This window comes from Vulpes lagopus, chromosome 3 (assembly GCF_018345385.1).
Source record: "Vulpes lagopus strain Blue_001 chromosome 3, ASM1834538v1, whole genome shotgun sequence".
NCBI lineage: Eukaryota > Metazoa > Chordata > Mammalia > Carnivora > Canidae > Vulpes > Vulpes lagopus.
In genome coordinates this window covers 51,444,087-51,467,601 of record NC_054826.1, presented here as the reverse complement: position 1 = coordinate 51,467,601, position 23,515 = coordinate 51,444,087, and the positions used below count along the sequence as shown (strand labels likewise).

General features: G+C 51.3%; 2 protein-coding genes across 6 annotated transcripts in view; one reads left to right on the top strand and one right to left on the bottom strand.

Annotated features, from left to right (window-relative positions):
• Positions 1–23,515, bottom strand: part of FAF2 (Fas associated factor family member 2) — a 115,894-nt gene that overhangs the window by 91,997 nt on the left and 382 nt on the right. The window contains exons 2-4 of one of the 4 annotated variants that reach the window (XM_041750067.1): positions 22,870–23,067; positions 12,896–13,052; positions 1,546–2,016 (exon numbers count right to left, since the gene is read on the bottom strand). The gene's annotated coding sequence lies outside the window, so the exon portion shown is untranslated. Of the gene's footprint in view, positions 1–1,545; positions 2,017–2,240; positions 2,445–12,895; positions 13,053–16,749; positions 16,768–22,869; positions 23,068–23,515 lie in introns of those variants that run through there. The other 3 variants (XM_041750071.1, XM_041750070.1, XM_041750069.1) reach the window with 3 other exon arrangements.
• On the top strand, positions 2,760–22,407 carry CLTB (clathrin light chain B). Of its 2 annotated transcripts, XM_041750085.1 has the most exons (6): positions 2,760–3,160; positions 8,354–8,400; positions 16,413–16,530; positions 16,769–16,880; positions 18,579–18,632; positions 21,719–22,407. In XM_041750085.1, the coding sequence occupies exons 1-6, from the start codon at positions 2,974–2,976 to the stop codon at positions 21,888–21,890; spliced, it is 690 nt and encodes a 229-aa protein (XP_041606019.1). In that variant the 5' UTR covers positions 2,760–2,973; the 3' UTR covers positions 21,891–22,407. The 2 variants fall into 2 exon arrangements, with proteins under 2 accessions (XP_041606019.1, XP_041606020.1); XM_041750086.1 differs by lacking the exon at positions 18,579–18,632 and having other exon boundaries at positions 2,766–3,160; positions 21,719–22,226.

Sequence of the window (23,515 nt, the reverse complement as noted above, 5' to 3'; positions counted from 1 at the left end):
TCTAAGCTATGTCGATTAGATAATGGTTTTGTATCAATATTAATATCTAGATTTTGATAACTGTATAGTGGTTATGTAAGTGAATGTCTTTATTTTTATGAAAGCTATGAAATATTTAGGGATGAAGAGGGCATCATGCCTGCAATTTACACCCCATCAGTATGGGAAAAATAGAAGAGAAAAGGATAAAAGCCAATGTGATGAAATGTTATCATTTGGGGAATCTGGAAGAAAGACAGATGGGAATTATTTGCAATTTTCTGTAAGTCTGGAATTATGTCAAAATAAAAAGTTGGAAAAAAGTTAAAAAAAAAATAAAAGCCCCACTCCTTGAAAGTAAAATCAAGCAATCCAAAACAAAACAAAAAAGAAATTTTTAGGGGCACCTGGGTTGAGTGTCTGCCTTTGGCTCAGGGCATGATCCCAGGGTCCTAGGATCGAGTCCCGAATTGGGCTTCCTGCAGGGAGCCTGCTTCTCCCTCTGTCTATGTCTGTCTCTCTCTCTGTGTCTCTCATGAATAAATAAATAAAATCTTTAAAAAAAAAAGAAATTATTAGTGGGAATGTAAAATGGTATAGCCACTGTGGAAACCCAGTATGGTAGTTCCTCAAAAAAATTAAAATAGGAGTACCTTGCTGGCTCAGTCGGCAAAGCATGTGAATCTTGATCTACTCTTATATATGCTTGAAATTTTCCCTTAAAAAAGTTTTAAAAATTTCTTCACTGTAGACTTCATAATTTGGAATTTAGATTCTGTGAGATTGCCCCATATGTTTTACCCAACTTTATTTATTGATGTCTTTTGACCATTACTGAGTTTCACAGTTAAATGGAGAATTTGAAAACTAGAATTGTCTTCAGAGGTCTACAGAGACTTGTATGAGATGTCAAGATACTGGGAATCTCCAGCACATAGAAATGCTACATGGCCCAAAATAGAACTTTAATGATGATGTTTAATATTAATGTAGTAGAAAAATGAGGATGATGTATAAGAGCAAGCACAGTTGCAGAATAATCTGGACCAGTAGCTTATATAATTTGAGCATGGAGCTCAATGCAGCTGATGGGTAAATTAGTTGGGCTCAAGAAGGAAGGAGAAAGTGGGAAGAGGGTCTGCAGTGGATTTGCACATGTGGATATGCTGTGTCGTGTTGTCTCAGTTACAGACTGAAGTCTCCAGGAATCAGAGAAGAACAGCCTATGGAGGTCACAATGGGCACAGTGTTCACAGTCCTCCTGTCTTCACAAAACCTGGAGTTGACATCTATGGCTGATTTGTTAAACTAGCAAACCTTCCAGGTTTTTCCAGAACCTGAGCCTGCGGTTGGGGGAACAAGAGGTTTGTGACCATGGTGGAGGAATGTGCTTGGACCAGGTTGAACAGGCAGGGCCTTAAGTATTTTTCTTTTTCACACTCCTAATAAGCAACTATATTCTCATAAAATTGAGGCCTACATTGAAGTATTGCTGAGTAAAAGCGAAATTCCCATTTACCCCAACTCTGCTTCTACTCCCCACCCCATAAGGGAATCACTACTCACAGTTTAGGGTGCATCTTTTCCTTTGCTCTTCCAGTTCATAGTTGACCTTCACATCTCGAAATCAGAAAGAGAAAAGTCCCAATGTCTGAATCTGATGGTGGTTCTCTGGGTCTCCCAGGGAGTTTTTAATTGGGTTTAAATGTTTAATATTTAAATTTCGGAGCACCTCACATAGGATGATGGGACAGGCCATTTGCAGTGTACTGGTCTCACAGACTGTAATCTCTCTGTGGCCGAGGCTGGCTTTTACTACCATGTTTTGTTGCCCTGGTGCTTGGTGAAGAGCTGGCACGGAGGAGGCACAGACTGTTTAATGAGGGTGGCTGGGTGGACGGGTGGCGGGCTGCCTGGATAAATGAGGTCTGCAATCCTCCAGCAGTTTCATACTGAAGGGATATTTAAGGGACTCAGTCTCTGAGGTGGAGGCCCAGTCAGGTCATCCAGACTCTGGCGGTGTGAGCTGAAGCCACTCTAAATGAAGAGAAATGCATAAGAAATACACTTTAGCAAGGAGGCCTTTTGGGGAAAGCCCTGGACTTGCAGGAAGGAGGCAGGAGGCAGTGGGACATAGTGTCACCTCTCCAAGTCTCCTTTTCCTCTTATAGAGGGGGAGGCTCATAAGAATGGGATTCACATTTGCTTAGGCCAAGGAACTTGTAGAATGACTCAGGAGCAAGGCCTGCGCAGCGACCCACCCGGTGCCGCCCCCACGCCAGGCCCGGGTTGCCTGTCCGCGCTGGATGAACTAGGTCTTTCTCAGGCCGGTTGATACTGAAGGGATGTTTAAGGGGCCCCGCCGGCTCCTACAAACTCTGCTGTCTGAGCCCCTCACGCCCCGGCCCCTTGGCCCGGCCCGCTGGCCTCGAGCCCCGCCGGGCGCGGCGCCGCGCGCTGCTGCCCCGGGCCGCGCCGCCCCCAGCCCCCGAGCCCCCGCCCCGCGCCGCCCCGCTGCCGCCCCCGCGTGGCCGCCGCGAGCCGCCCTCCCGCCGCCCCGCGCCGCCCCGCGCCGCCCCGCTGCCGCCCCCGCGTGGCCGCCTCGAGCCGCCCTCCCGCCGCCCCGCCCTGCCCCGCGCCGCCCCCGAGCCCACGAGCCCCCGAGCCCCCAGCCCCCGCCCCGCGCCGCCCCGCCCCGCTGCCGCCCCCCCGTGGCCGCCGCGAGCCTCCCTCCCGCCGCGCCGCGGGCCCGCTCCCTCGCCCGCTGACGTCACCGCATTCCCGTCCCGGCTCCTCCCGCCTGCAGCTGCAGTGACGGGCGAGCCGGGCCCGGTGGCGGAGAGGACGTGCGGGCCGCCGCGCCGAGCCCGTCCCAGCCGAGGCCGGCTCCCCGGGCGGCTCGGGTGACAGCGTCGCGGCCGCCGGGCGCAGCGCGGGACACGCGCCGGGCACAGCCGAGCGCCGGGCGGACGCTTCAGCCCAGACGCGGCGAAGATGGCTGATGACTTCGGCTTCTTCTCGTCGTCGGAGAGCGGGGCCCCCGAGGCGGCCGAGGAGGACCCGGCGGCCGCCTTCCTGGCCCAGCAGGAGAGCGAGATCGCGGGCATAGAGAACGACGAGGGCTTCGGGGCACCCGCCGGCAGCCATGCGGCCCTCGCGCCGCCGGGACCCGCGAGCGGGGGTGAGTCAGTGCCGGGGCCCGAGAGCCGGGGGCCTGGGGCTCGCACCCTTGTGCCTGGCTGCGCAGACCGGGCCCCGGGGCCCTGCGGGGGCTGAAAGGGGCCCGCCGGGGCGGTCGGGAGCAGGCCCCGGGCTGTGTGCGTTTGAGAGGGACCTGGTGGAAAGGGGGAGGAATCTGTGGAGAGCTTCATCGGAGGCCCTGCGTGCCTGGGACCGTGGACCCCGTGGCTCCGCGGACAGGAATTTGTCCTGACATTCCAACCCAGGGCCAGCTCCACCGCGGCCCGGCTCTGCAGTCCAGCACAGCCCAGCCCTCAGAGTCCCCACCTGAGCCTCCCCTTTGCCTGGTTGTCCCAGGCTCCCAGCTCAGCCCTGCGGGGACGGGCAGAACCACAGACCTCCGAGCCTCTCCGTCTTAGCTCTTTTCTACAGCCGGCCAAACAGGGGAATGCTGGGTGCTTCAAGAACACGCAAACCCTTCCTGGGGGACCCCCTGCATCCTGCAGGCACTGGGCTAGGCACTTCACATGCATTATTAAACCTATTTCAGAGATGGCAAAACTGAGGCTCCAAAGGTACACACACTACTGAAACAACTAGTAAGTGGCGGTGAAGATTTAAACCTGTTTCTGTCAGACTTGAAAGGGTCTCCTCCTGACCACACCGCCTGGCTCTGAGTTAGATACCAAGGTGGGGGCAAGAGCACAAAAGGCTGCAGTCAGATGTGGTCCTGCCCTCCTGAGGTTTCTATTAACCATCTTCTAAAGGGAGTCCAGGGCTACTGAGTTTAGTTTTAGATCTGGGTTCAGGACCTTGTCCCTGTGATAGCATTTTCATCAAGGATATTCCTGTCCTGGTTCTGGCTGGGAAGAACAGTTTCTTAAAATATGTAATTAAAAAGTAGATAGCTTCATGGGTGCATCTAAAACAGCTAGTGCTTCTCATTAACATTGTCATTTTGGTGGGGGTTTATGGGCCTATTGGAATAAGCACTAGCTTACTTTTTTTTTTTTTTTAAAGCATTTACAACTTAGGTTCCCTATAGTCATATTTGTATTTTTTTTTGTCATATTTGTATTTATCCAACCTTTACTGAGTGCCTACTGTGTGCCAGGACCACTGGAGATACAGAAATGAATAAGATAGTTTCTGTGGCTTGAGGAGCTTGAAACATCTCCAAATCTCTTGATATAATAAATGTAACAAGCCCTTTGTAACATCTAAGAAACTGGAGGCCCAGGGAGCCTGAGTGTCTTGCTCCAAGTCATACAGCCATGAGTGACAGATCTGGGACTTGATCGTAGCCCTCTCAACTCTGGGCCTCACACTCTCAAATGCTGTAGCAGTCACCCTAGGAGGTGATGGGTTGGAGGGGTAGCTTTTGCCACCCAACCCAGCTGATAGTGGAGGCCTTCTGAAGCAGCAGCTCCTGGCACCTTGGCATGGATCCTCACATCCCAGGGAGTTCCTAGGAAATGCCTGTGTGTTTCATTATTCATTAGTCCACACTGCCTCTGTGAAACCACCAGCTTTCTCAGTCTGGTGTGCCCTGAGGAGGTCCTGCTGAGAGGAGCTGATATCAGAACCCCTTGAGAGAGAAAGGCAGGTAGAACTTAGCCTGAGGGCAGTCAGAGGCACCTGGGAGTTGAGCAGGTTGTGGTGTCTCCCAGGACAGTGGGGCTCTAGGGGCTCACAGCCTGGATAGGAGGTTCCCTCTGTGGCAGGGGTAGGGCACAGATTGACCCCAGACCCAAGAGGACAGGGAGAGAAGCAGAGACATGGTCCTCTGAAGGTCTTCCAGACTCTACCTCTGAAGCTGCAAAAGTTCAGCTGCCCTCCTAAGTGGGGCCTGAGGATCAGGGAGGTATTATGGGATGGTGGCTCAGTAAGTGGCCAGACAGGATGGAATTGATCTGACCTTTCTAGGCCTAGATGGTGCTGAGCAAGTAATCTTCCGCGATCGGTAATGAGTGCCAGAAGCTTGGATGGGGAGGAGGAAAACTGCCTTGGCCTGCTGGGAGCTGGGAGAAGCTGGCTTCTGGAGCTGCCACCAATCAACACCTCTGAGTCTGTTCTGCTACGTGATGCCCCTGTGCTGAGTGCCCGGCTGTTGGGTTCCCTGCTAGCCCTGGGGAAAAAGGTGTCTGATATAAGCCTGAGCCTGAGTCATGTTGAGTCTCTCCTCTGGGGCTGGATCTGGGGCCAGCCTGAGCAACAGACACTTTGTTTCCTTCCATTCGTCAGCCTTGGGAAGGGCCCAGCAGGTTTACATTTTTACACCCAGATTTCTGAGCCCGGTCCTGGCTCTGCCCCTGACTTGCCTAGTCAGTTCCTGGCAAGCCAGTTTCCCCTGCTGGGCCTCAGTAAGCTCCCAGGAATGTTCTGGACCCTCTCTGTCCTTATTCCAAAAGGGGTCAGGAATCTGAGAGAAGCAATGCCCACGGGGTTTGTCCGTGGGACTCATATCTGCTGGGCTTCTGTTCTGGAGGCCTCTGAATGCAAACATATGATTGTAAATGTGCAATAACCAGAAAGCACTGTGGGAACAGATACTCAATTCTGTGTGTGGGTGTGTGTGGATTCTCAAAGAGGCTGAAATTTCATCTCCAGAAGAATGTTCACAGGACTGAGAAACTGAGGCAGAGAGACTTTCTGAAGGCCAGGGTGGGCACCAGGACTGTGGACCAGTGGCCCAAGACTGGTCTGGTCTGAGTGGTGTGGAGCGGGGCTGCTTCTACTCCAGAAAGGTCAAGCATACAGCCTGGGATCATTGTGAATGAACACTGATAACGTTGGGTCCTGGTAGAGGAGCCCCTTTGCAGAAGATGCTGCCACTAAAACCCCATCAGCCCCAGCCCAACTTAGAGACCAAGCCACCTATGCAGGAGTAACCCTAAATTGAAAGAGCAGGGATGACAGATGACATAGTTGGTCAGAATCAATCCCTGTTTGAAAATTTATATGAATCAGGGATTATTTCCATGAAATTAAGTATCCCTCCTTTCCATTCCCAGGCTGAAATAACAGTGGCTCCTGCTTAAAGCCGTATCTGGCTAGTAAACGTGTAGTTGTCCATTTATGGGAAGCTCATGTGGTTTCCTGTGGCTCTTTGCTGGGAGGCATCACAGTTTCTGAGAGGCCTTAGGCAGGCCTTGCAGGTAACAGTAGACTCCAAAGAACAGTTCGTTTTTCATTTAGCTAACACTGACGACTCACCTATTATGTGCAGGAACCCTTAGGAACTGAATAGGATACAGAGCCTGGCTTGACAGGGAATGCATGACCCTTGGGAGGTCACAAATAATTGCATAAGAGGGTGGGAAATGCTGTACAATCTTGTGAGATATCCCAGAGGTGAGACCTTTCTTCAGTGCCTAGAGAAGTAGGGGAAGTAATGGAGGGCTTCCTAGAGGATGTGACCTGTGAACTGGGTCTTGGAGAATGACTCCCAAAGAGCATTCTTTAGAGAGAGAAGGAGGAAGAAAGGCATGACATGCAGCCCAGTGTGTTTAGGGAAGGAGGAAACCAGAATAGGGTTGTTTGTTTATTTTTAAAGAGTTTTTTTATTAGAGCACATGTGCAAAGTAGGAAGTGGCAGAGGGAGAGGGAGAAAGAGTTTTAAGCAGACTCCTCTCTAAGCACAGAGCCCGACACTGGGCTTGACACCCTTGATCTCATGACCCTGAGATCATGACCCCAGCCAAAACCAAGAGTCAGATGCCCAACCAATTGTACCACCCAGGCGTCCCCAGAAAAGAGTTTGTGAGTGGGACTGGTGGGAAGTGAGGCAGGAAAGTAGGCAGGGCCCAAGCGTAGAGGTTCTCACGTGCTATGGTCTGAGGTTTGACGTCCTCATTCAACAAATATTTATTGAGTCCTATTATGTGTCAGGCACTGTTTTAGATGCTGGGCATCGGACAAAACAAAGTCCCTGCCCTCACAAGGGGCCATTCAAGTGGGGAAGATAGATGATAAGCACATATACAAATAAGCGTACCAGACTGTGCAGGGGCAAGAGGGGTAAATGTCCCAGCTGGTCGGGGAAGGCCCCTACTAAGACAACGTTTGAACAGAGGCTGAAGGGAGTGAGGGAACAGTGGATATGGGTAGGAAGGCCTTCACAGGCAGAGGGAAAGTACCTGCTGAGTTCCCAGGGCAGAAGCAGACTCCGTAGTCCACTGTGGTCCATGGTAGGTGGGTTTCTTTTTTGGTTTATTATATTTTTAAGCCAAGAAGTGATGTAGGTAAGTGTATGCTTTACAAATGCTTTTCAAACCAGCCCTGGTGGTTGGTTTGAAAGAGGGTTGGGAGAGGGTAAAGCTGGAGTCAGGGAGGCCTGTGAGTAGACGAAAGCCGTGTGCTCTTTTTTCTGATGCATTCATTCATGTTTATTTTAAACATAAGCTTCTGAGCGGTTGCTAAGTCTTGTGTACCATGCACACCTCTGGGGAAGACAGGGGCGAGGAGGAAGGACCCAGGTATGGCCCTCTAGGTGTTTGCCACTAGCAGAGCAGACAGACTGAATGGGGGACAGAGAGCAGAGGGCAACATTGAGAGTCAGTGTTGCAGCAAAAGCCACAGGAATCTGTGACTAATCAGCTGTCAGGGAAAGGGACCGGGAGGAGTCACTGTTGAGGGCAAAAGAAAATCCTTCTGGGAGGAACAAAGGGAGGAAACATAGGGGCTGCAGTTCCTGCTCTCCAGGTGGAGCAGTTGCTCAAGGCACCGCGGGGACAGGCAGTGACAAGCCAAGCCCCTCTTCTTAGCTCTAGCAGACACCGCCCTGAGCCCTGAGCCCGCAGCGCCTCTGCCTGCCCACCAAGCACAGGCCCCACAATCAGCCCAGTCCTAGCCATGGCCAAGCGTAAATTACTTTCAGGTGGGTGAGGGCTGTTGCTGGCTGGGCAGCCGTTGCCAATCACAAAGCCTCTCCGAGCGTCAGTTCAAGCTGTAAAATGGGATGATAACTTCATCACAAGGTTGGTGAGAATCAAGTGTGACAATGACCATGAGAAGGCATTGTGAACAGTTACAGATCGAGCCCAACTTATGTATCCAGAATGTCTGCACGGGGAGGGGGTGCGAATATAGGCATGGACATAGAGGTCACTCGGGACGCTCATGTGGGACCATGCATTCTGTGCTTGCTTTAAGCTGAGTAATGGATACTGCCATGTCTTTGTTCTCTCTCTAGCTGGTTCTGAGGATATGGGGACCACGATCAATGGAGATGTGTTTCAGGTAAGCAAGATTCTATCATAGCAGTGGTAGAGACTGACAGCCTGGGTCTCAGTAACTTATGGCCCCATCATCAGTAGGATTAGGGCTCCAAGTTATTCTATTCACTATGACTGATGCACTGGGGTGGGAACATAAAGGGTTTTGACCTCTTTTCTTTCTTTCTTTTTCTTCTGTCATGTTGGGGAAGGGCACAAAGAATAAGCACCACGATAGCCAGGGATTGATGGTGTGTGGCCTCAGGTAGCCCATGGTGATGTCTAGCAGAAAGAGATAAAATGGCCCACCGTGGCATGGTGCCCACTGGCCCCTGCACGCATGTGTGCCACTGGTGGGAAGCTGAACTGAGTGGCCATCTCTAATGTATCTGAGCATTTTAAGTGGACAGGTCTTTGATCCAGAGATTCCACTTCTTAGAATATTCCCTAAGGGAGGAATTGGACAAGGACTCCCAGATCTTTGCAGGATTATTATTATTTATTTGAGAGAGAGGGAGAGAGAACAGGGAGAGGAGCAGAGGGAGAAGGACAAGCAGACTACCCCTTGAGCAGGGAGCCCGACGTGGGGCTTGATCCCAGGACCCTGAGATCATGAACTGAGCCAAAGGCACATGCTCAACGCACTGAGCCATCCAGGCACCCCTGCTGGATTATAGCAGACTATGTTCAGAGCATAGCATAACATACACAGAAGTTGAATCACTATGTCCTACACCTGTAATTAATGTAACATTGTATGTTAACTCTATTCAAATAAAAAGTAAAAAAAAAAAAAAAAAAAAAAGAACAAACTAGAAAGAATTTAAGTGTCCAGGTCAAGGGCCTGGGTGGGTAGGTAAATTGGAAAACCACGCTCTTCAAAAGAGCAATTAGAGCTTTCTGTATTGACATGAAACGATGCCCACAATATATCAAGTGGAAAAGCCCCTTTGCAGTATTATATGCACAGTGTAGTCCAGTTTTTTATTTTAGAAATACATTTGCACAAAATATCTGAAAGGATGTGCACTGGCTGTTAACATTGTTAACAGTGCTAACTGGCTGCTGACTGGCTGCTGCTAACTGGCTGTTAGCAGTAGTTAGCCCTGAGCTAGAGGAGTGAGATAAGAAAAAGAAAAGGCTTTTACTTTCACTGGACTGTTTTAAAATTCCTCATAATGACCTTGTATACCCCTCCCCCCCCACAACACCTAGTAAGAATATTTCTAGTTAGACTACTTCTTTCTGTACCCACCTACCCCACTCCCCTCCTTTATACACAAATCAGTTTAAGAGTCCTTACACTGGGAGAGGTTGGACCTCAGATGGCATTCCCAGGACCCCACAGATGCAACATTTCCCCTGACCCATGCTTGGGTAGGGTGCAGTCTTCACCAGATGAGGCTTCATTCCACTGGACTAGTCAAAGAGCTTGACCCCTGGGGCTGCAGCTACAGGATCTCCTGAGCTGTACCCTACTGAGGAGCTGGCCTCCCAAATCCTCAGTGGGGAATAAACAATACTTTCTTATGTAAGAGGGATGGGCTGGTACCTTACACAGGGAACCTAGCCAAGTCTCATTTCTGGAAAATTACTCAACTATCAGCAAGCTAGAAAAGTCGGTCTCTAGGACTTTAGGAGCTTTGTGTCCTCTTGGGCCTGAGAGAACCCAGTAAGCAGCATTTAATTCTGTACAGTCTGGTAAATCATTGAGACCCAGGCAGCCCCTATCCTGGGCACACTCAAAAGGACTTCGCTTGACCCAAAAGGTCTGTGTCCTGAAGTGGACCTGGAGCTGGAGGTACACTTAACACTGCAGAAATATCTCGAACACTACGAGCAAGATAATTTCCCCTTTCTATAAGTTAGGGTTTTTGAGGCTTCTCCATCCCTGACTGCCCAGCCTTACTCTCTCTCTGGTGGATACAGGAGACCCCAGGCCTCCTTCCCATCTCAGTGGGAACTTTTATTCTCACTGCTACTAATAGCCTATGCACATTTATTTGTAAATCATTTCACTCCATGTCCTCCTTGAATCCTTACAGGCAGGAGAGGGGTCAGGAAGTAGGTAAGTCACTCAGGAAGTTAGAGGCAAAGCGCAGGTTCTCCTAGACCTCCTGCCTTTGATCTGTTGGTGGAACTGGCTGGCCACAATGGCTGGATCTTAGATAGAGAGACCTGCTGACTTTTGTAGAATTGACCATCGACCAGGGGCTGGTTTGTGTTACAGGAGGAAGGTGGGGGGAAGCCTTGCTTGTACATACCCAGTGGTTTCAAGGGTCCTAGGCAGAGCTTTCTTGCTATGTTTCTTATTCTTTCCTGGCAACCTCTGGCCCACCAGGGGTCTGGCTATAAACCTGGTCCTCAAGGTGTAAGAATAAGTCTGCCCGCACCTATTCCAGATCCATCTGGCACTGCCAGGGATAGGGATAGAAGGCCCCTGCAGGACTCTCTCCTCCTGCACAAACTCTCTCTCCTCCCACGCACTGCCATCATCCCCCTCTGAGCTACTTAGTGGAATCAGCAGCTCAGCTTAGCTTAGCTTTAGCTGGACAATCCCAAAGACAGATATACCTCATTCTCCTGGCTGTCTCTGGAGTCACAGCACATCCTTCGCCAGCCTGACCCCTGGAGGTTCTCACAGTCATGTCCAGCAGAGGGTCCCTCAGGAGAAGGGTGCCAGGGAACTGGACCAACAGAAGCCCGGCTCTGACTGTAGCCTTTTGGTCCTGGTCATTTCTGGCCCCTTCCCTGTTGAGGTGGGGTGGGGGGCTCAGAGCATTCTTTCAGCCCCTGGGGAGCCTGCCTGGCCAGCTGGCCTGTGACCTGATTTCCTCTATGGGATACTAAGTGATTAAAGAGGAGCTATGCTATGTCTCCCCAACCTCACTGCTCACTGGCAGGGTCAGGGGCAGGAAAATTCGTCCAGAGTGGCCAGAGAAGAGGAGCCAGCAAAGCCCTTCTCAGGACTCAGCATGCTGTCAACACTGCTATGCTCTTCCAGGGCGGGGAAGACCGCTGCACAGGGTCTGCGGGGCCCAAAGGTGAACCGCATAGCCCTGCTGGCCCTCACAGGTGCACATCCTCTGCAGGTTACAGGAGGCCCACAGCAGATATCCCATGCGGGCCCCACTTCACAGTCTGAGTGGGATATCACCATTCCAATTTAATAGGTGATGAGACACAAGAAGCCCAGGGAAAGGACTTCTCAGAGGTCACATGTCCAGTGAGTGGCAGGAGGGAACTTAAAGCCCAGTCCCTCTGGTGCTGTGTGCCAGGCTGTCCTTGCACCCTCCACATAGCTTTGCAGGCAGCCACTTGTCCCTCTACTTAGTCAACTCATATGCTGTTAGACCACTCATCGTGCTCAGGGCAGTGGATGCAGCAGCAAATATACCAGCTGTTGTCCTCAAAGAGCTTGCTTCTGATAGAGGACAGAGACCTGGAAAGAAGTAATGGTGGTGCAGGAAGGTAAGGGCTCAGGTACAAAGGTAGTATCAAGAACTAGGAGTCCAAGTTCTTAACAATGTGTCAGGCATCATCCAAGAGCTCTACATGTATTAATTAGTTCATTTCATCCTCCCAACAACCCTATGATGCAGGTTCTGTCATTGTCCCCATTTTACAGATCAAGAGGAGGATGCACAGGGAGGTTTAATCGCTCACTCTCATTACATAGCTGGTAAGAGCTGGAACTTGAACCTGGTTCTGGCTTCAGGTGCTGCACTCAGAGCGCAAAAGGGAAGGGATGCTCGAAGTGGGCATGTACATGGTCTTGGCTGATAAAGAAGCATGTGCAAAGGTACAGAGGGTAAGGCGGTCTCTGTGGGCCTTGCCTGGAGCCTGGGGCCTGCCACAGACGATGGTGTGCTGAGGGAGCCCAGAGAGGCCAAAGCTACAGGGATGGTGTGATGGGAGGGGAGTGCCCCCACCCCCACCCTAGAGCAGCTCCCAGCTAGAGCCTGTTAGTGGGTGGTGCTGCTGGTATACAAGTGGAGGAGGCAAGTCTAGCTTAGCCAAGCTTCACACCCTGAGCCTCAGGCATAGCTACCTCTGAGCACAATGTGCTTGGAATAACACTGAGCTGTACACCTGGATATGTGGTTTGCAGTGCGGCTGCTCTAGGGGCCTTGAGAAGCACCCACGGGGGTTTAAGTGGCCCTCAAGGCTCCTCCCGCACCCAGGCTGGGGTGCTGTGGTGGGCTGTGGCAGTAGAATTTGGATGGGATCAGAAGGCCTGGGCTTCGTTGCTGGCTCTCCCCAACCCAAGAGCTTGAACTACTTTCTTGGCTGCTCTGAGCTGATTTCTCACTTGTCAAAAGGGGATTCGAGGCCCTGCCCTGCTGTCCCCTCAGGGCTGTTGGGAAAAGTGCTCTGCAGCCCAGGGAAGCTTCTTCTAAGTTCCTGGTCACGCTGAGGAGTGAGCTGAGGGGTGGTAGTGTGTGGGTGCAAGAGAGAGATGGGGCAGGGGGCACCTAGAGGAGTAGGCACCGGCTCTAATCTTGGGGAAGTAGACTCACCGGGAAGACAGAGTGCTTCACAAACCACGTGATGCACAAGTGACTTAGGTCCCTGCTGCGTGGCTGGTAGGTTCACACCCAGGAATTCAGTTGGAATCTCTGCTCTGCCAGTTCCCGGCTAGGTGACCTTGGGACTCTGGAGCTAGAGTTTCTCTACCTGTAAAACACAGATGATGAAATCCATCGTGTAGGGTTGTAAAGATCAAAGAGAACTATTTAATTGTGATTTCTCTCCAAGTTTTAAAGCCCTGTAACCTGGTAATCTTAGTTTAGGGTAGGCCTTATGGAGGTGGTGGGCCTGAAGGACAGCAGTGCGACAAAACTCGTGCCCAAGAGACCCTTCTCCAGCCCACATCCCGCTACCCCTTCTCCCATGCCTGGAAACATTACTTGTACTCAAGAGTTTCCCAAAGGCACTGGCCCTACAGGGACCTTACACTGTCAGTTCTGGTCTAAAATGGCCTTTCCCTGTCTCTTCCCATACTCCTCTGCCCCCAGACTGGAATGACCGTGTCCTCCCTTGTCCCTGCTCTTTACCTGGCCTGTGTTAGAGCGCATACCCCAGTCACGGTCCTCGTTTGTGAGGGACTACCCCTGCCAAACTCCCAAGGGACAGGTTGTCTTGTTTATCACTGTTCCCAAGCCTGGGCATATGCTGCTTCATTCAATAAATGTTCTAGAGATCATCCTACAGCCAGGACTTCCCTGTTCTAGATACTACACAGAGACAGGCAGTCTCAGTCCTTATGGGGCTCACTTTCTTGGGGCTGGGGCACAGGGGTGGAGATAGTAAACATGTAAACAAGTCATTTCAGGTAGCCAGCAGTGCCATGAAGAAAATGAAACAACATCTCAATAAACACATATACAGAAGTAACTGCAGTTATCTATACATGGGACATGCTCTAGGATCGGGTAGGTAGGGGCGCCTGGTGGCTTGGCTTCAGAACAGGGTTGTTCCTGGAAGGGGACAGGGTGGGGGCACACTCAACATTAGCCACTGGCTTGTGTTCTCCAGATTAGAGCCCTGGAAGGGCCCCTTGGGTGTGGTGAGAGACTCTCTAAATTGAAGTGTAATGCTGTGCCAGAAACTGGAATAAGGCAGTGCTCCACTGGTCCCACCCAAGGGTGGGCCTCACTCCAGGGAGGCGCCGGGCTACACACCCTGCCCTGGGCCTGCCCTTCCCTCTCCCTGGAGACAGCTGGAGACTGTAGCCCTTGTGTTCCCACTGTGTGCCCCTTCACCCTGGCTGCCCACACACCTTTGAGCAAATGTTTACCTAGAACCTCCTCCAACCTGGGTGCATCTGGCTCCTGGGATGTTTATCCACGCAGTCACTGCTTATTGAGCACTGATGGTGCCAATGGCAGTGAGGAGCACCCCTGACACAGGGCAACACCAGACACTGTCTTGTGGGGAGAGGACTTTAAGCACCAATGTTCTTGATTTTTTTTTTTAAGATTTTATTTATTTATTTGAGAAAGAGCACAAGTGGCAGGGAGGGGACAGAGGGAGAAGGAGAAGCCAGCTCCCCACTCAGTGAGGAGTCCAGTGTGGGGCTCCATCCCAGGACCCCGGGATCGTGACCTGAGATGAAGGCAGACATCCAACAGACTGAGCCACCCAGGTGCCCCTGTTCCTGACAGTTTTGATGAGTGCTTGAAGGAGGAGCACAGGGAAAGATGAAAGGATGGAGCAGGGGTTGAGAGGCTATAAACAAGGTCCTGCTCTGCCCACTGGGAGCTCCTAGTCCAGCAGGGAGACACTAATGCAGAAGGTAAAGGCGGTGACAGAGCAGAGAGATGAAGGGGTGTGAAATCGGCCGAGGGGGGTGGATATCCTAGAGCTGGCAACTTTAGAGGGTGGAAGATTTCATCAGCTGGAGAAGGGAGGGGAGGGAAACAATTGCAGCTAAAGCGGGAGGAGCCAGAGGCCGGCAGCAGGAGTGTGTGGGGGTGTGCGCAGACTGGAATGTGTGGGGCTGAGTGGCAGGAGATGGGGCTGGACTGGAAAGGGTCTCTGGCTTTGCGAGACCAGAGGGGAGTCACATCCTTGCCGGCTGTATTCTCAGCCCCCAGCACTTGGAGTCCCTAGCTATGGCAGGCAGTGCAGGGAAGTGGGTAGGGCCCTGGCCAGGGAGTCTGAGGCTTGGACTCCTGGCACCACATCATGCCATCTCTCCTGGCCTCAATTTCTTCCCCTAGAAGATGAGAATGAATAATAATAATTCTAGCTACCACTCACTGAGCCATCACTCCACACGGGGCCCTCTTCTAGATGTCTTACAAAAACTGTCACGTCAAATCTTCACAAGGCAGAGGTAGTTTTATCATTATTCTCATTTTTGGATGAGAAATCTGAGGCCTAGCAAGGTTGAGCAACTTGCCCCTGCTACACATACATCTAGTAAGCCATGGAGATGGGATCTGAACCCAGACAGTCTGGCTGCAGAGTCCAGGTTCACCACTGTGCGATCTTAGTCGTGGCCATCCTGCCTGTCTCGGGACTGCCTGTTCACTCAGCAGATCTTTACAGAGTATCTTCTGTGTGCCAGGCACTGTGCTGGGCAAAGGGGATGCAGTGATGAGCAGGCTGGACAAGGACCCTGCTGTCACAAAAGTGACATTCTGATGGAGAAGGCAGACAGTGGACAAGCAAACATATAAAGTGAGGTCATTTCCGACTGTGGAAGTGCTAGCAGTGAATAAGCCTACAAGAGAGACTTTAATAACAGTAACACAGGGACTCAACTGTGTGCCAAGAAGTATTTAAGATTCTTTACATTCTTAAGTTCATTTCATTTCATCCTTCTATCAGTGTTGAGTGGATATTATTATTATTTTAAGATTTAATTAATTTTGGGCAGCCTGGGTGGCTCAGTGTTTTAGCGCCGCCTTCAGGCCACGGTGTGATCCTGGAGACTCGGGATCGAGTCCCGCATTGGGCTCCCTGCATGGAGCCTGCTTCTCCCTCTGCCTGTGTCTCTGCCTCTCTCTCTCTGTGTGTGTCTCTCATGAATAAATAAATAAAATCTTTTAAAAAAAAGATTTAGTTAATTAGTTTACTTGAGAAAGGGAGACAGCATGAGTAGGTAGAAGGGGCAGAGAGAGAAGGAGAGAATCTCAAGCAGACTTTATGCAGAGTGTGAAGCCCGATGCGGGGCTTAATCCCAGGACCCTGGGATCACAACCTGAGCTGAAACCAAGAGACAGATGCTTAACTGACTGCACCACCCAGGGGCCTCAAGGAGTGGATACTCTTACTGAGCCTGCTTCCTAATGAGGGAGGTGCGGCACACAGAGGCCATGTCACTCACCCAGGATCCCCCACTGGGGAGAGCCACTGGCAAAAGGCACAATGACAATAAAGGCAGAGTATAGTCACAGGAGGCAGCAGGTAGGAGGTTGCTGGAGACCCCTGAGGCAGCCACATGTGGGGGGTGTCCAGGTACTCAGGCAGCAGAGGCAACAGGGCAGGTGTGCAGGATGTTCACACCGGTGTGTGTTTGTGCCCTAGGAGGCTAACGGTCCAGCGGATGGCTATGCGGCCATTGCCCAGGCCGACAGACTGACTCAGGAACCTGAGAGCATCCGCAAGTGGAGAGAGGAGCAGAGGAAACGGCTGCAGGAGCTGGGTAAGTACAGGGCTGAGGCTGGGAGCAGCTCCCAGCTGCGTTGGCTCTTTGGGACACGTGGGGGTGGGGAAGCCTTAGGGTACAGGACCCCCCCACCCCTGTACTGCCTTAATGGGGTATTGGGGGAGGATGGGCCCTGAGGTTGCCTGCTGGGGGCTGATGGGAGGAGTAGCTGGGACAGCTGTGCCCTCACATTCCCACTGGAAAGCTGCCACTTACTCTGCTGTGGGGGTCACAGATGCTGCCTCCAAGGTGACAGAACAGGAGTGGCGGGAAAAAGCCAAGAAGGACCTGGAGGAGTGGAACCAGCGTCAGAGTGAACAAGTTGAGAAGAACAAGATCAATAACCGGTGAGAGGAGCTATGGGGACAGGAGAGGAGTGTGGGGACATGAGGGGAGCTATAGGGACATGAGGGGGCTGTGGGGACATGAGAGGAGGTATAGGAACATGAGGGGGCTATGGGGATATGAGGGGACTTGAGGACAAGAAGCCAGCCATGTGGACAGTGAGAGAAGTTATGAGATGACCATCTTGAGGCTGGATGATTTGGTGCAAGAATATAAAGGAGAAGCTGAAGCCCTTGGCACTGCTTCCTCAGTTGCTGTGGAGTTCAGAGCCCTTCAGAGGTGGTTCACTGTTGAGCTGTCATCTTACCATGACAGGGAAGCAAGTTCTGCAGTCAGCAGAAGAGGTCTTAGGACCGTGGCACGGGAGCCAGACTGCCCAGGGCCCAGCAGTTAGTGTCACAGAAAGCACAGCCTGGTGGGGAGTGAAGAACCAACCTGGGTACAGGATTGTACTGCTTATAGAAATGACAATGCTTCACCCCAGAGAGGCTAAAGAGTAAAAGGAAATTAGTGGCCTGTAAAACAGAAAAGGCCAGGGGTGGGACTGCAGTACTAGTCTCAGGGGCTCAGACAAAGTCACCTGGCGCTCACTTTTACTGTCTCTCCATGCCACTTTTCTCTCTTGCCCTGGAATGGGGCAGGGTTGGGGGAGAGATGGCCACCATCAACTCCAGCCTTCTGCTCTACTCTTTTGGCAACCTCTATGAACATAACATCTTGCTCCCACAGCTCTAGCTGAAATCCTTGACCTGACCCTTATTGGTTTGGTGTGGGTCCTGTGCCCATCCCGGGTCCAGAGATTGTACCAGGGGAGGGACTCTGTGAGGGACCCAGCCTTGGCCATAGTCCCATTCCTTAGGTTGTGCACAGAGTCATTCTCACCCAAACCACAGGGACTAAAGTGGGGCCAGCCTGATCCTGCCAAAGACGATCAGGGTGCTCTTCCTGGGAAGAAGGGGGATGGATGCTGGCAGGCAAAGACAGCAATGCCCACCAGAGGGCACTTCCATAGAAATGGTCTCAGACCACTTCTGAGAGTCTGGCCACCATCTCTGCCCTTGAGGCTGTGTCCTTCAGGGTACCTGGCTTGCAGGGAAAGGCATGCCAGGCTCTGGGTTGGGCACTGGGGAGACAGAGCGGAGAGGGATGCAGTCTGTATCCTTGAAGAGCTTGGAAAAGAGAAGCACACGTGTGCTGGTGAACTCACACTAGGCCTCTCTACAGGCAGGTTGTGGAATCAAGGGTTGTGGTAGGAGAAGGACCTCTGTGTCTAGGACCTGGGCTTTGAAAGGTGACTGGAAATTCATTAGGGCAGGGTTGGGGAGACGAGGGAACAGCATAATATAAAAGGCTGTTGTGTTTTGGGCCCCAGGAAGTCAGGAAGTGGCAGGAGAGAAGGCAAGAATGAGGGGTCATGTGTGGAGGACCTCTAGTAACCGGGTTGGACAGACAGGGGTGGTGAGGAGCCACAGAAGGTTTGTGAACAGAAGTAGTATGGTCAGGGCAGTTTTAGAAAAGGGACACAAGCCATGGAGGATCCCTGCTCTCCTCTCTGGGTTGTGGTTAGTTGCTGAGACTTACAGGACTGTGCTTCCTAATGCTCTCCAACTAGAGGTACTAATGCTGTCTCCCTTTCTCTTTAACCCTCTGCCTGTCTGTCTTGCCATCTGTCTTCCCCCACCTAACCCTTTCCTCTCAAGGATCGCTGACAAAGCATTCTACCAGCAGCCAGATGCTGATATCATCGGCTATGTGTACGTGTCTCCTTTGCTCCTGTCAGGGGGAGTGGGAGGGCCCACTGTGTATGGCTTGAGTGTCCTGCTTGTCGGGTGTAAATGAGTATGGCCAGGCAGGGGCCCAGGGGGGTGGCAGAGCAATGACCAGAGCAGGAGGTGGTACAGGTACCCACTTTCACTTCTATCCCTGCAGCAAATGTTCATTGAGCATCTATTCTGCCTGAAGACAGCTTTGCTAAATCAGAGCAAAGAAAAAGAATGCACTGGTCATCCCAGGTGGGAGGGGCAAATGGCAAACAGCCTGACTCTGTCCTTTCGAGATGCCTCTTAGGGCTGGGAGGTGGGGCGAAGGAGTCTTCTGTTGAACAAAACTTTGAGTGCCAGAGCCATAAAGAAGATGCTCCCACGAATACCCCAGCCTCTCTCCTGCACTGCTCCTCCTCAAAGCTTCGGCCAGAGTTTGGCAACCAGACCCTGCCTAGACCACCATGGGCCCCTCTCATGTGTTCCTGTTTGGGGGCTCGTCGGGACTGTGACTAATCTAGACCTGAGATGGCAGATGGTGCCCCAGTTGGTTAGTAGTTGACAGGGTTGGGATGGTGAAGAGGAAGGAAAAGCAGTGACGAATGTGTGATGTCTGCCACGTGTGTGTGTGTGTGCCAAGTATTTGCTGTTCCTCCCTCTGAATTCACCCTCAGCAGGCCTCTGGTGCCGTCTGGGCTAACATTTCTCTCTCAGAGCACTGGACCCACCAGAGAAACAGCCTTGTGGTCCTTCCTTCTGTCCACTCTCCCATCTGTTCAGTACTTACTGGCACTTGCCCAATGCCAGTCTGTTGGAACAGGAATAAGACAAGGCCTATCTCTACAAGTTGTTCATAGTCAGGAGAGTGTTGTCCTAAAGGCTGTGTGGAAGGACACACTGAGCCCTAGGAGCCACCATCTGCTGAGAGAGCTGGGGCAGGCTTCAGAGGCAGGACCTTCAGTTGGACTCTACAGTGTAAGAAGGGACGAGCTTGGTGCTGAGGGTGAGAAGAACGCAAGGGCAGCTTCCATGAGTGGGCCGTGGGGCCGTGGGGATGGCTGAACACCGAGGACAGGAGGTCGGCTCAGGGCTAGTTGCCAAATGCCTGTTGGGCCTGGTCTTTAAGCTGGGACTTGATCCTGAAAGCAGCGAACATCCATAGGAGGTTTCAAACAGAAGAGTGGGGATGACAGGGACATCAATGCTGGGCAATATACCATAGGAGGTTCAGTGCTTGTCACCCTTGAGGAAATAGCACAAAGGGCGGTTCTGAAGAGGAGAAGAGTCTAGACCAGTGCTTCTCAGACTTTTCTGTGCCTACGAACCACTGTTCAAAGGGACCTTGTTCAAAGGAGATTCTGATTTAGGAGAGAACTTAGGTGAGACCATGATTCTGCATTTCCGGTGGGCTCTGTGGTAATATGATGCCAATACTGCTGGATCACACACCACATACTGAACAGCAAGATTAGAGGACAGTCCCTTGTTGACCTACAGGGGACAGCTCTTAAGACAACACTCCCTCAGCGCCACTGGTCTTCCAATGCCACAGAGCACTTTACTTTTTCCCAAGCCTGAACACATTTGCCACTTTGTTAGATTCTCAGGTCAGTAAGACAGATCAGCAAGGTGGAGGCTCTGATCCTCACTTTATAGGTTAGGAAATGAGTACACAAGAGGGGAAGGAAGATCACTAGGGAGGGGCCAGGTCACCTGATCCAGGGCAGCTCATCCTTCGCACAGCTTGTGGGGATCACTTGGAGAGCTCCCTCTCTGGCCTGTGGCAGAACTGGCCCTGAATGAGATACAGAAAGGGCCACAAGGAGAGAAGGGCTTTCCAGGGACCCTTGCTGGCCAAATAGGACATAGACCCAGCCCTCTCCACTGAAAAGCTTTTATCTTTTTCTTGATGAGTCCCACATTGGCATTTGTCCACTACACTGTATTTACTGTACATTGTTTCTCCATTGTTCCTTAACCAGTGGCTTCTAGAACTGCCCACCAGAACTTCTGAACTGATGAAGAAACCTACCAATTTTCAGCCTAACTTGATTTCATCCAAAAGCAAAGACTCCCATGGAATATTCCCCAGGCTATGGCTCCATGGAGAAAAGTCATTCTGGGTGAAAAAGAGCTCTATAGTCAAATATACTTGGAATGTAGTAGGTTCTATCTGCATCTGATACTCCACCTTGGAGGTTCAGGATGCACATTGATTAGCACATTTACAGACTGAAAGTCTTGCTTTGAAGAATCTCTTTAACTGGGTTTTCTTTTCTTTCTTCTTTTCTTTTCTTTCTTTTTTAAAGATTTTCTTTATTTATTCATGAGAGAGACACAGAGAGGCACAGACACAGGCAGAGGGAGAATCAGGCTCCATGCAGGGAGCCCGATGTGGGACTCAGTCCTGGGTTTCCAGGATCACTCCCTGGGCCGAAGGCAGGCGCCAAACCGCTGAGCCACCCGGGCTGCCCTTAACTGAGTTTTCTATGTATATTTGACTACAGCTCTTTTCTGGAGAACACTTATAGGGTCCACAGAACACTGAGGCAATGCTGAATCAGGTACTCTAGTTAGTAAGGTGGTTGGTCAATGTACTGCCTCTGCTAAGTTTTTGGGAATGTTTAAAATAGCTGAGGTACTGCATTAGTTCCTCCAAGAGTCTTTAGGTGTTGGGATTCCCAGGTTGGGAACTCTTGCTGGAGAGGTAATAAATAGAATGCTAGGCTGGGAAAGGGGTGGGGGAGGAATAGGCTACTCTAGTTAGGGTGGCAAGGGAAGACCTTTCTGAGGAGGTGAGGCCTGCACTCAGACCTGAATGAAAAGTGACAAGCCATGAGCTGGTCTAGGGGAAAGTATTCAAGGAAAAGGTGAAAGAAAGTGCAGAGGCCCTGAGGCAGGACCAAAGTAGGCTTCCTCTGATGGCTAGGCTGTTTTTGAGGCCTAGAACTCTGGATAGACCCCCACACACACCCCCAGAGTGGGCCAGGCAAAGCAGCCTTCCTCAATGGGAGCAGAGCATCACTGATTCAGGGAAAAGGCAGACAGCAATGAAACCTCTTTCCTGTCTCCACCTGCAGGGCATCTGAGGAGGCTTTCGTGAAGGAATCCAAGGAGGAGACCCCTGGCACAGAATGGGAGAAAGTGGCTCAGCTGTGTGACTTCAACCCCAAGAGCAGCAAGCAGTGCAAAGATGTGTCCCGCCTGCGCTCGGTGCTCATGTCCCTGAAGCAGACGCCACTGTCCCGCTAGGTGCCTGTCACAAGCATGGCCACAAAGCATGGGCTGGGCCTGAGCACAGGAGGAGCAGCTGCTTTGGCCAGGGGGCCGTTGGTGGATACAGCACCTCCAGCAGCTGCTACATGCAGCCTACTCTGTTCCTCCCCATCTTCTGGGGCTGGGAAGGGGAACCCTCCCCCTCTCACCTCATTCCCTCCTAGCCCTGTGGCCCAGCCCCTGACACCTCCTCTCAGTCCACAAAATTGTGACTGTCCCTCCTGACGTATTTTTTTTTTTTCTTGGCTTAAAGGGTGTGTTGTTAACTCTTTTTACACTTATTTATTATCATTCTCATTTCTCTGGAAGCCATAACTGGTGTCGGGGCTCAGTTTGTGCTTAGAATTTTCCCAGCTTCATGGCCTTGAGAGAAGGTGAGGCTATCCCCCTAGAAACCTTCCCAGCTGGAAGTGGATGTCTCAAACCTGTGTATGTCTGCTGCCTCCCTCTCCAGGAGGAAAGACAGCCTCTAATGGAATGCTTTTACAACCTTGCTCCTTTCTGATCCTTGAATAAGCCTGTGAGATAGGGATTCTGTTGTTGTCATCTTACAGCCATGGACACCAAGACTCCTGGAGAGCAGGAAGCTTTAAGTGGGAGGGAAGAGGCCAGACCAGAGGTTCCTGGTGGTAGCTCCCTCTGAGCCCAGGTCAGAGGCTGCTAAAGGTAGCTGCTGCCAGACTCCTTCCTTGGCTTTGGCCGATACCCTCTGGATATGGAAGACTCACTGCTCTCTCTGTCCTACAGCTGTGCCCCTCTGTGGAGCGGGAACAAATTACCAGTAACCACACCTTTCTCCTCCTCAGTAGAAGCTGCAAACAGGCTATGTTTAAGCCACTGTGACCTACACAATGTTTAAAAAGATTTGAGTAATTGCCAACTGTTTTTATTTTCCTAGAGCTGTCATAACAGAGTACCACAGTGTCTGGCTTAGAACAGAAATTTATTGTCTCACCATTCTCGGGATCCAAATTCTGAAATCAAGGTGTCAGTAGGACCACATTCCATCTGGAGGCACAAGGAAAGGATCTGTTGTGCAGGTTTCTCTCCCAGCTTCTGGCTGCCCTGGGCATTCTGACTTGAAGGTGCATCACTACAATCCTGAGTTCATCTTCATGTCATCTATTCATGTCTATCTTTGTCCACATTTTCCCTTTATAAGGACACTAGTCAGAATGGATTAAGGCCCACCCTAATGCCCTCATTTTAACTAAATTATCTCTGTAAAGACCCTATTTCCAAATAAGATCCCATTCTGAGATACTGGGTTAGGTCTTCAACGTATCTTTTTTAGGGGAACACAATAACCCCAATGGCTAAATATAGTTGCCTTCCTCTTTAGAAGTGCCATAGTCCTCACCACTTCCTATCAATTCCTTGAATCTTGAGCCAAGGGTCACCACAATGTACTGCTTTACATTTATAATCTCTGCCTTACAGTTGAGGGACCATGATGGGAGCAAGAAACTTAGTGGGCCCTCCTAGTCATGTACTCCTCCATGTAGAAAGCTAGGCGCTTAGGGGGCCCAAAGAGTGAGTGTGTCTTCTTTACACTTTGCCTTCTGGCAGATTGCAGCTGGTGCTGAAATTGATGGGAGTCA

Coding starts and splice junctions, on each gene's coding strand:
- CLTB (XM_041750085.1), top strand. CDS start 2,974: ATGGCTGATGACTTCGGCTTCTTCTCGTCGTCGGAGAGCGGGGCCCCC. Junction 3,161..8,353: donor GCCGGGACCCGCGAGCGGGG/GTGAGTCAGTGC, acceptor TTCTCTCTCTAG/CTGGTTCTGAGGATATGGGG. Junction 16,881..18,578: donor AAGAACAAGATCAATAACCG/GTGAGAGGAGCT, acceptor TTTCCTCTCAAG/GATCGCTGACAAAGCATTCT.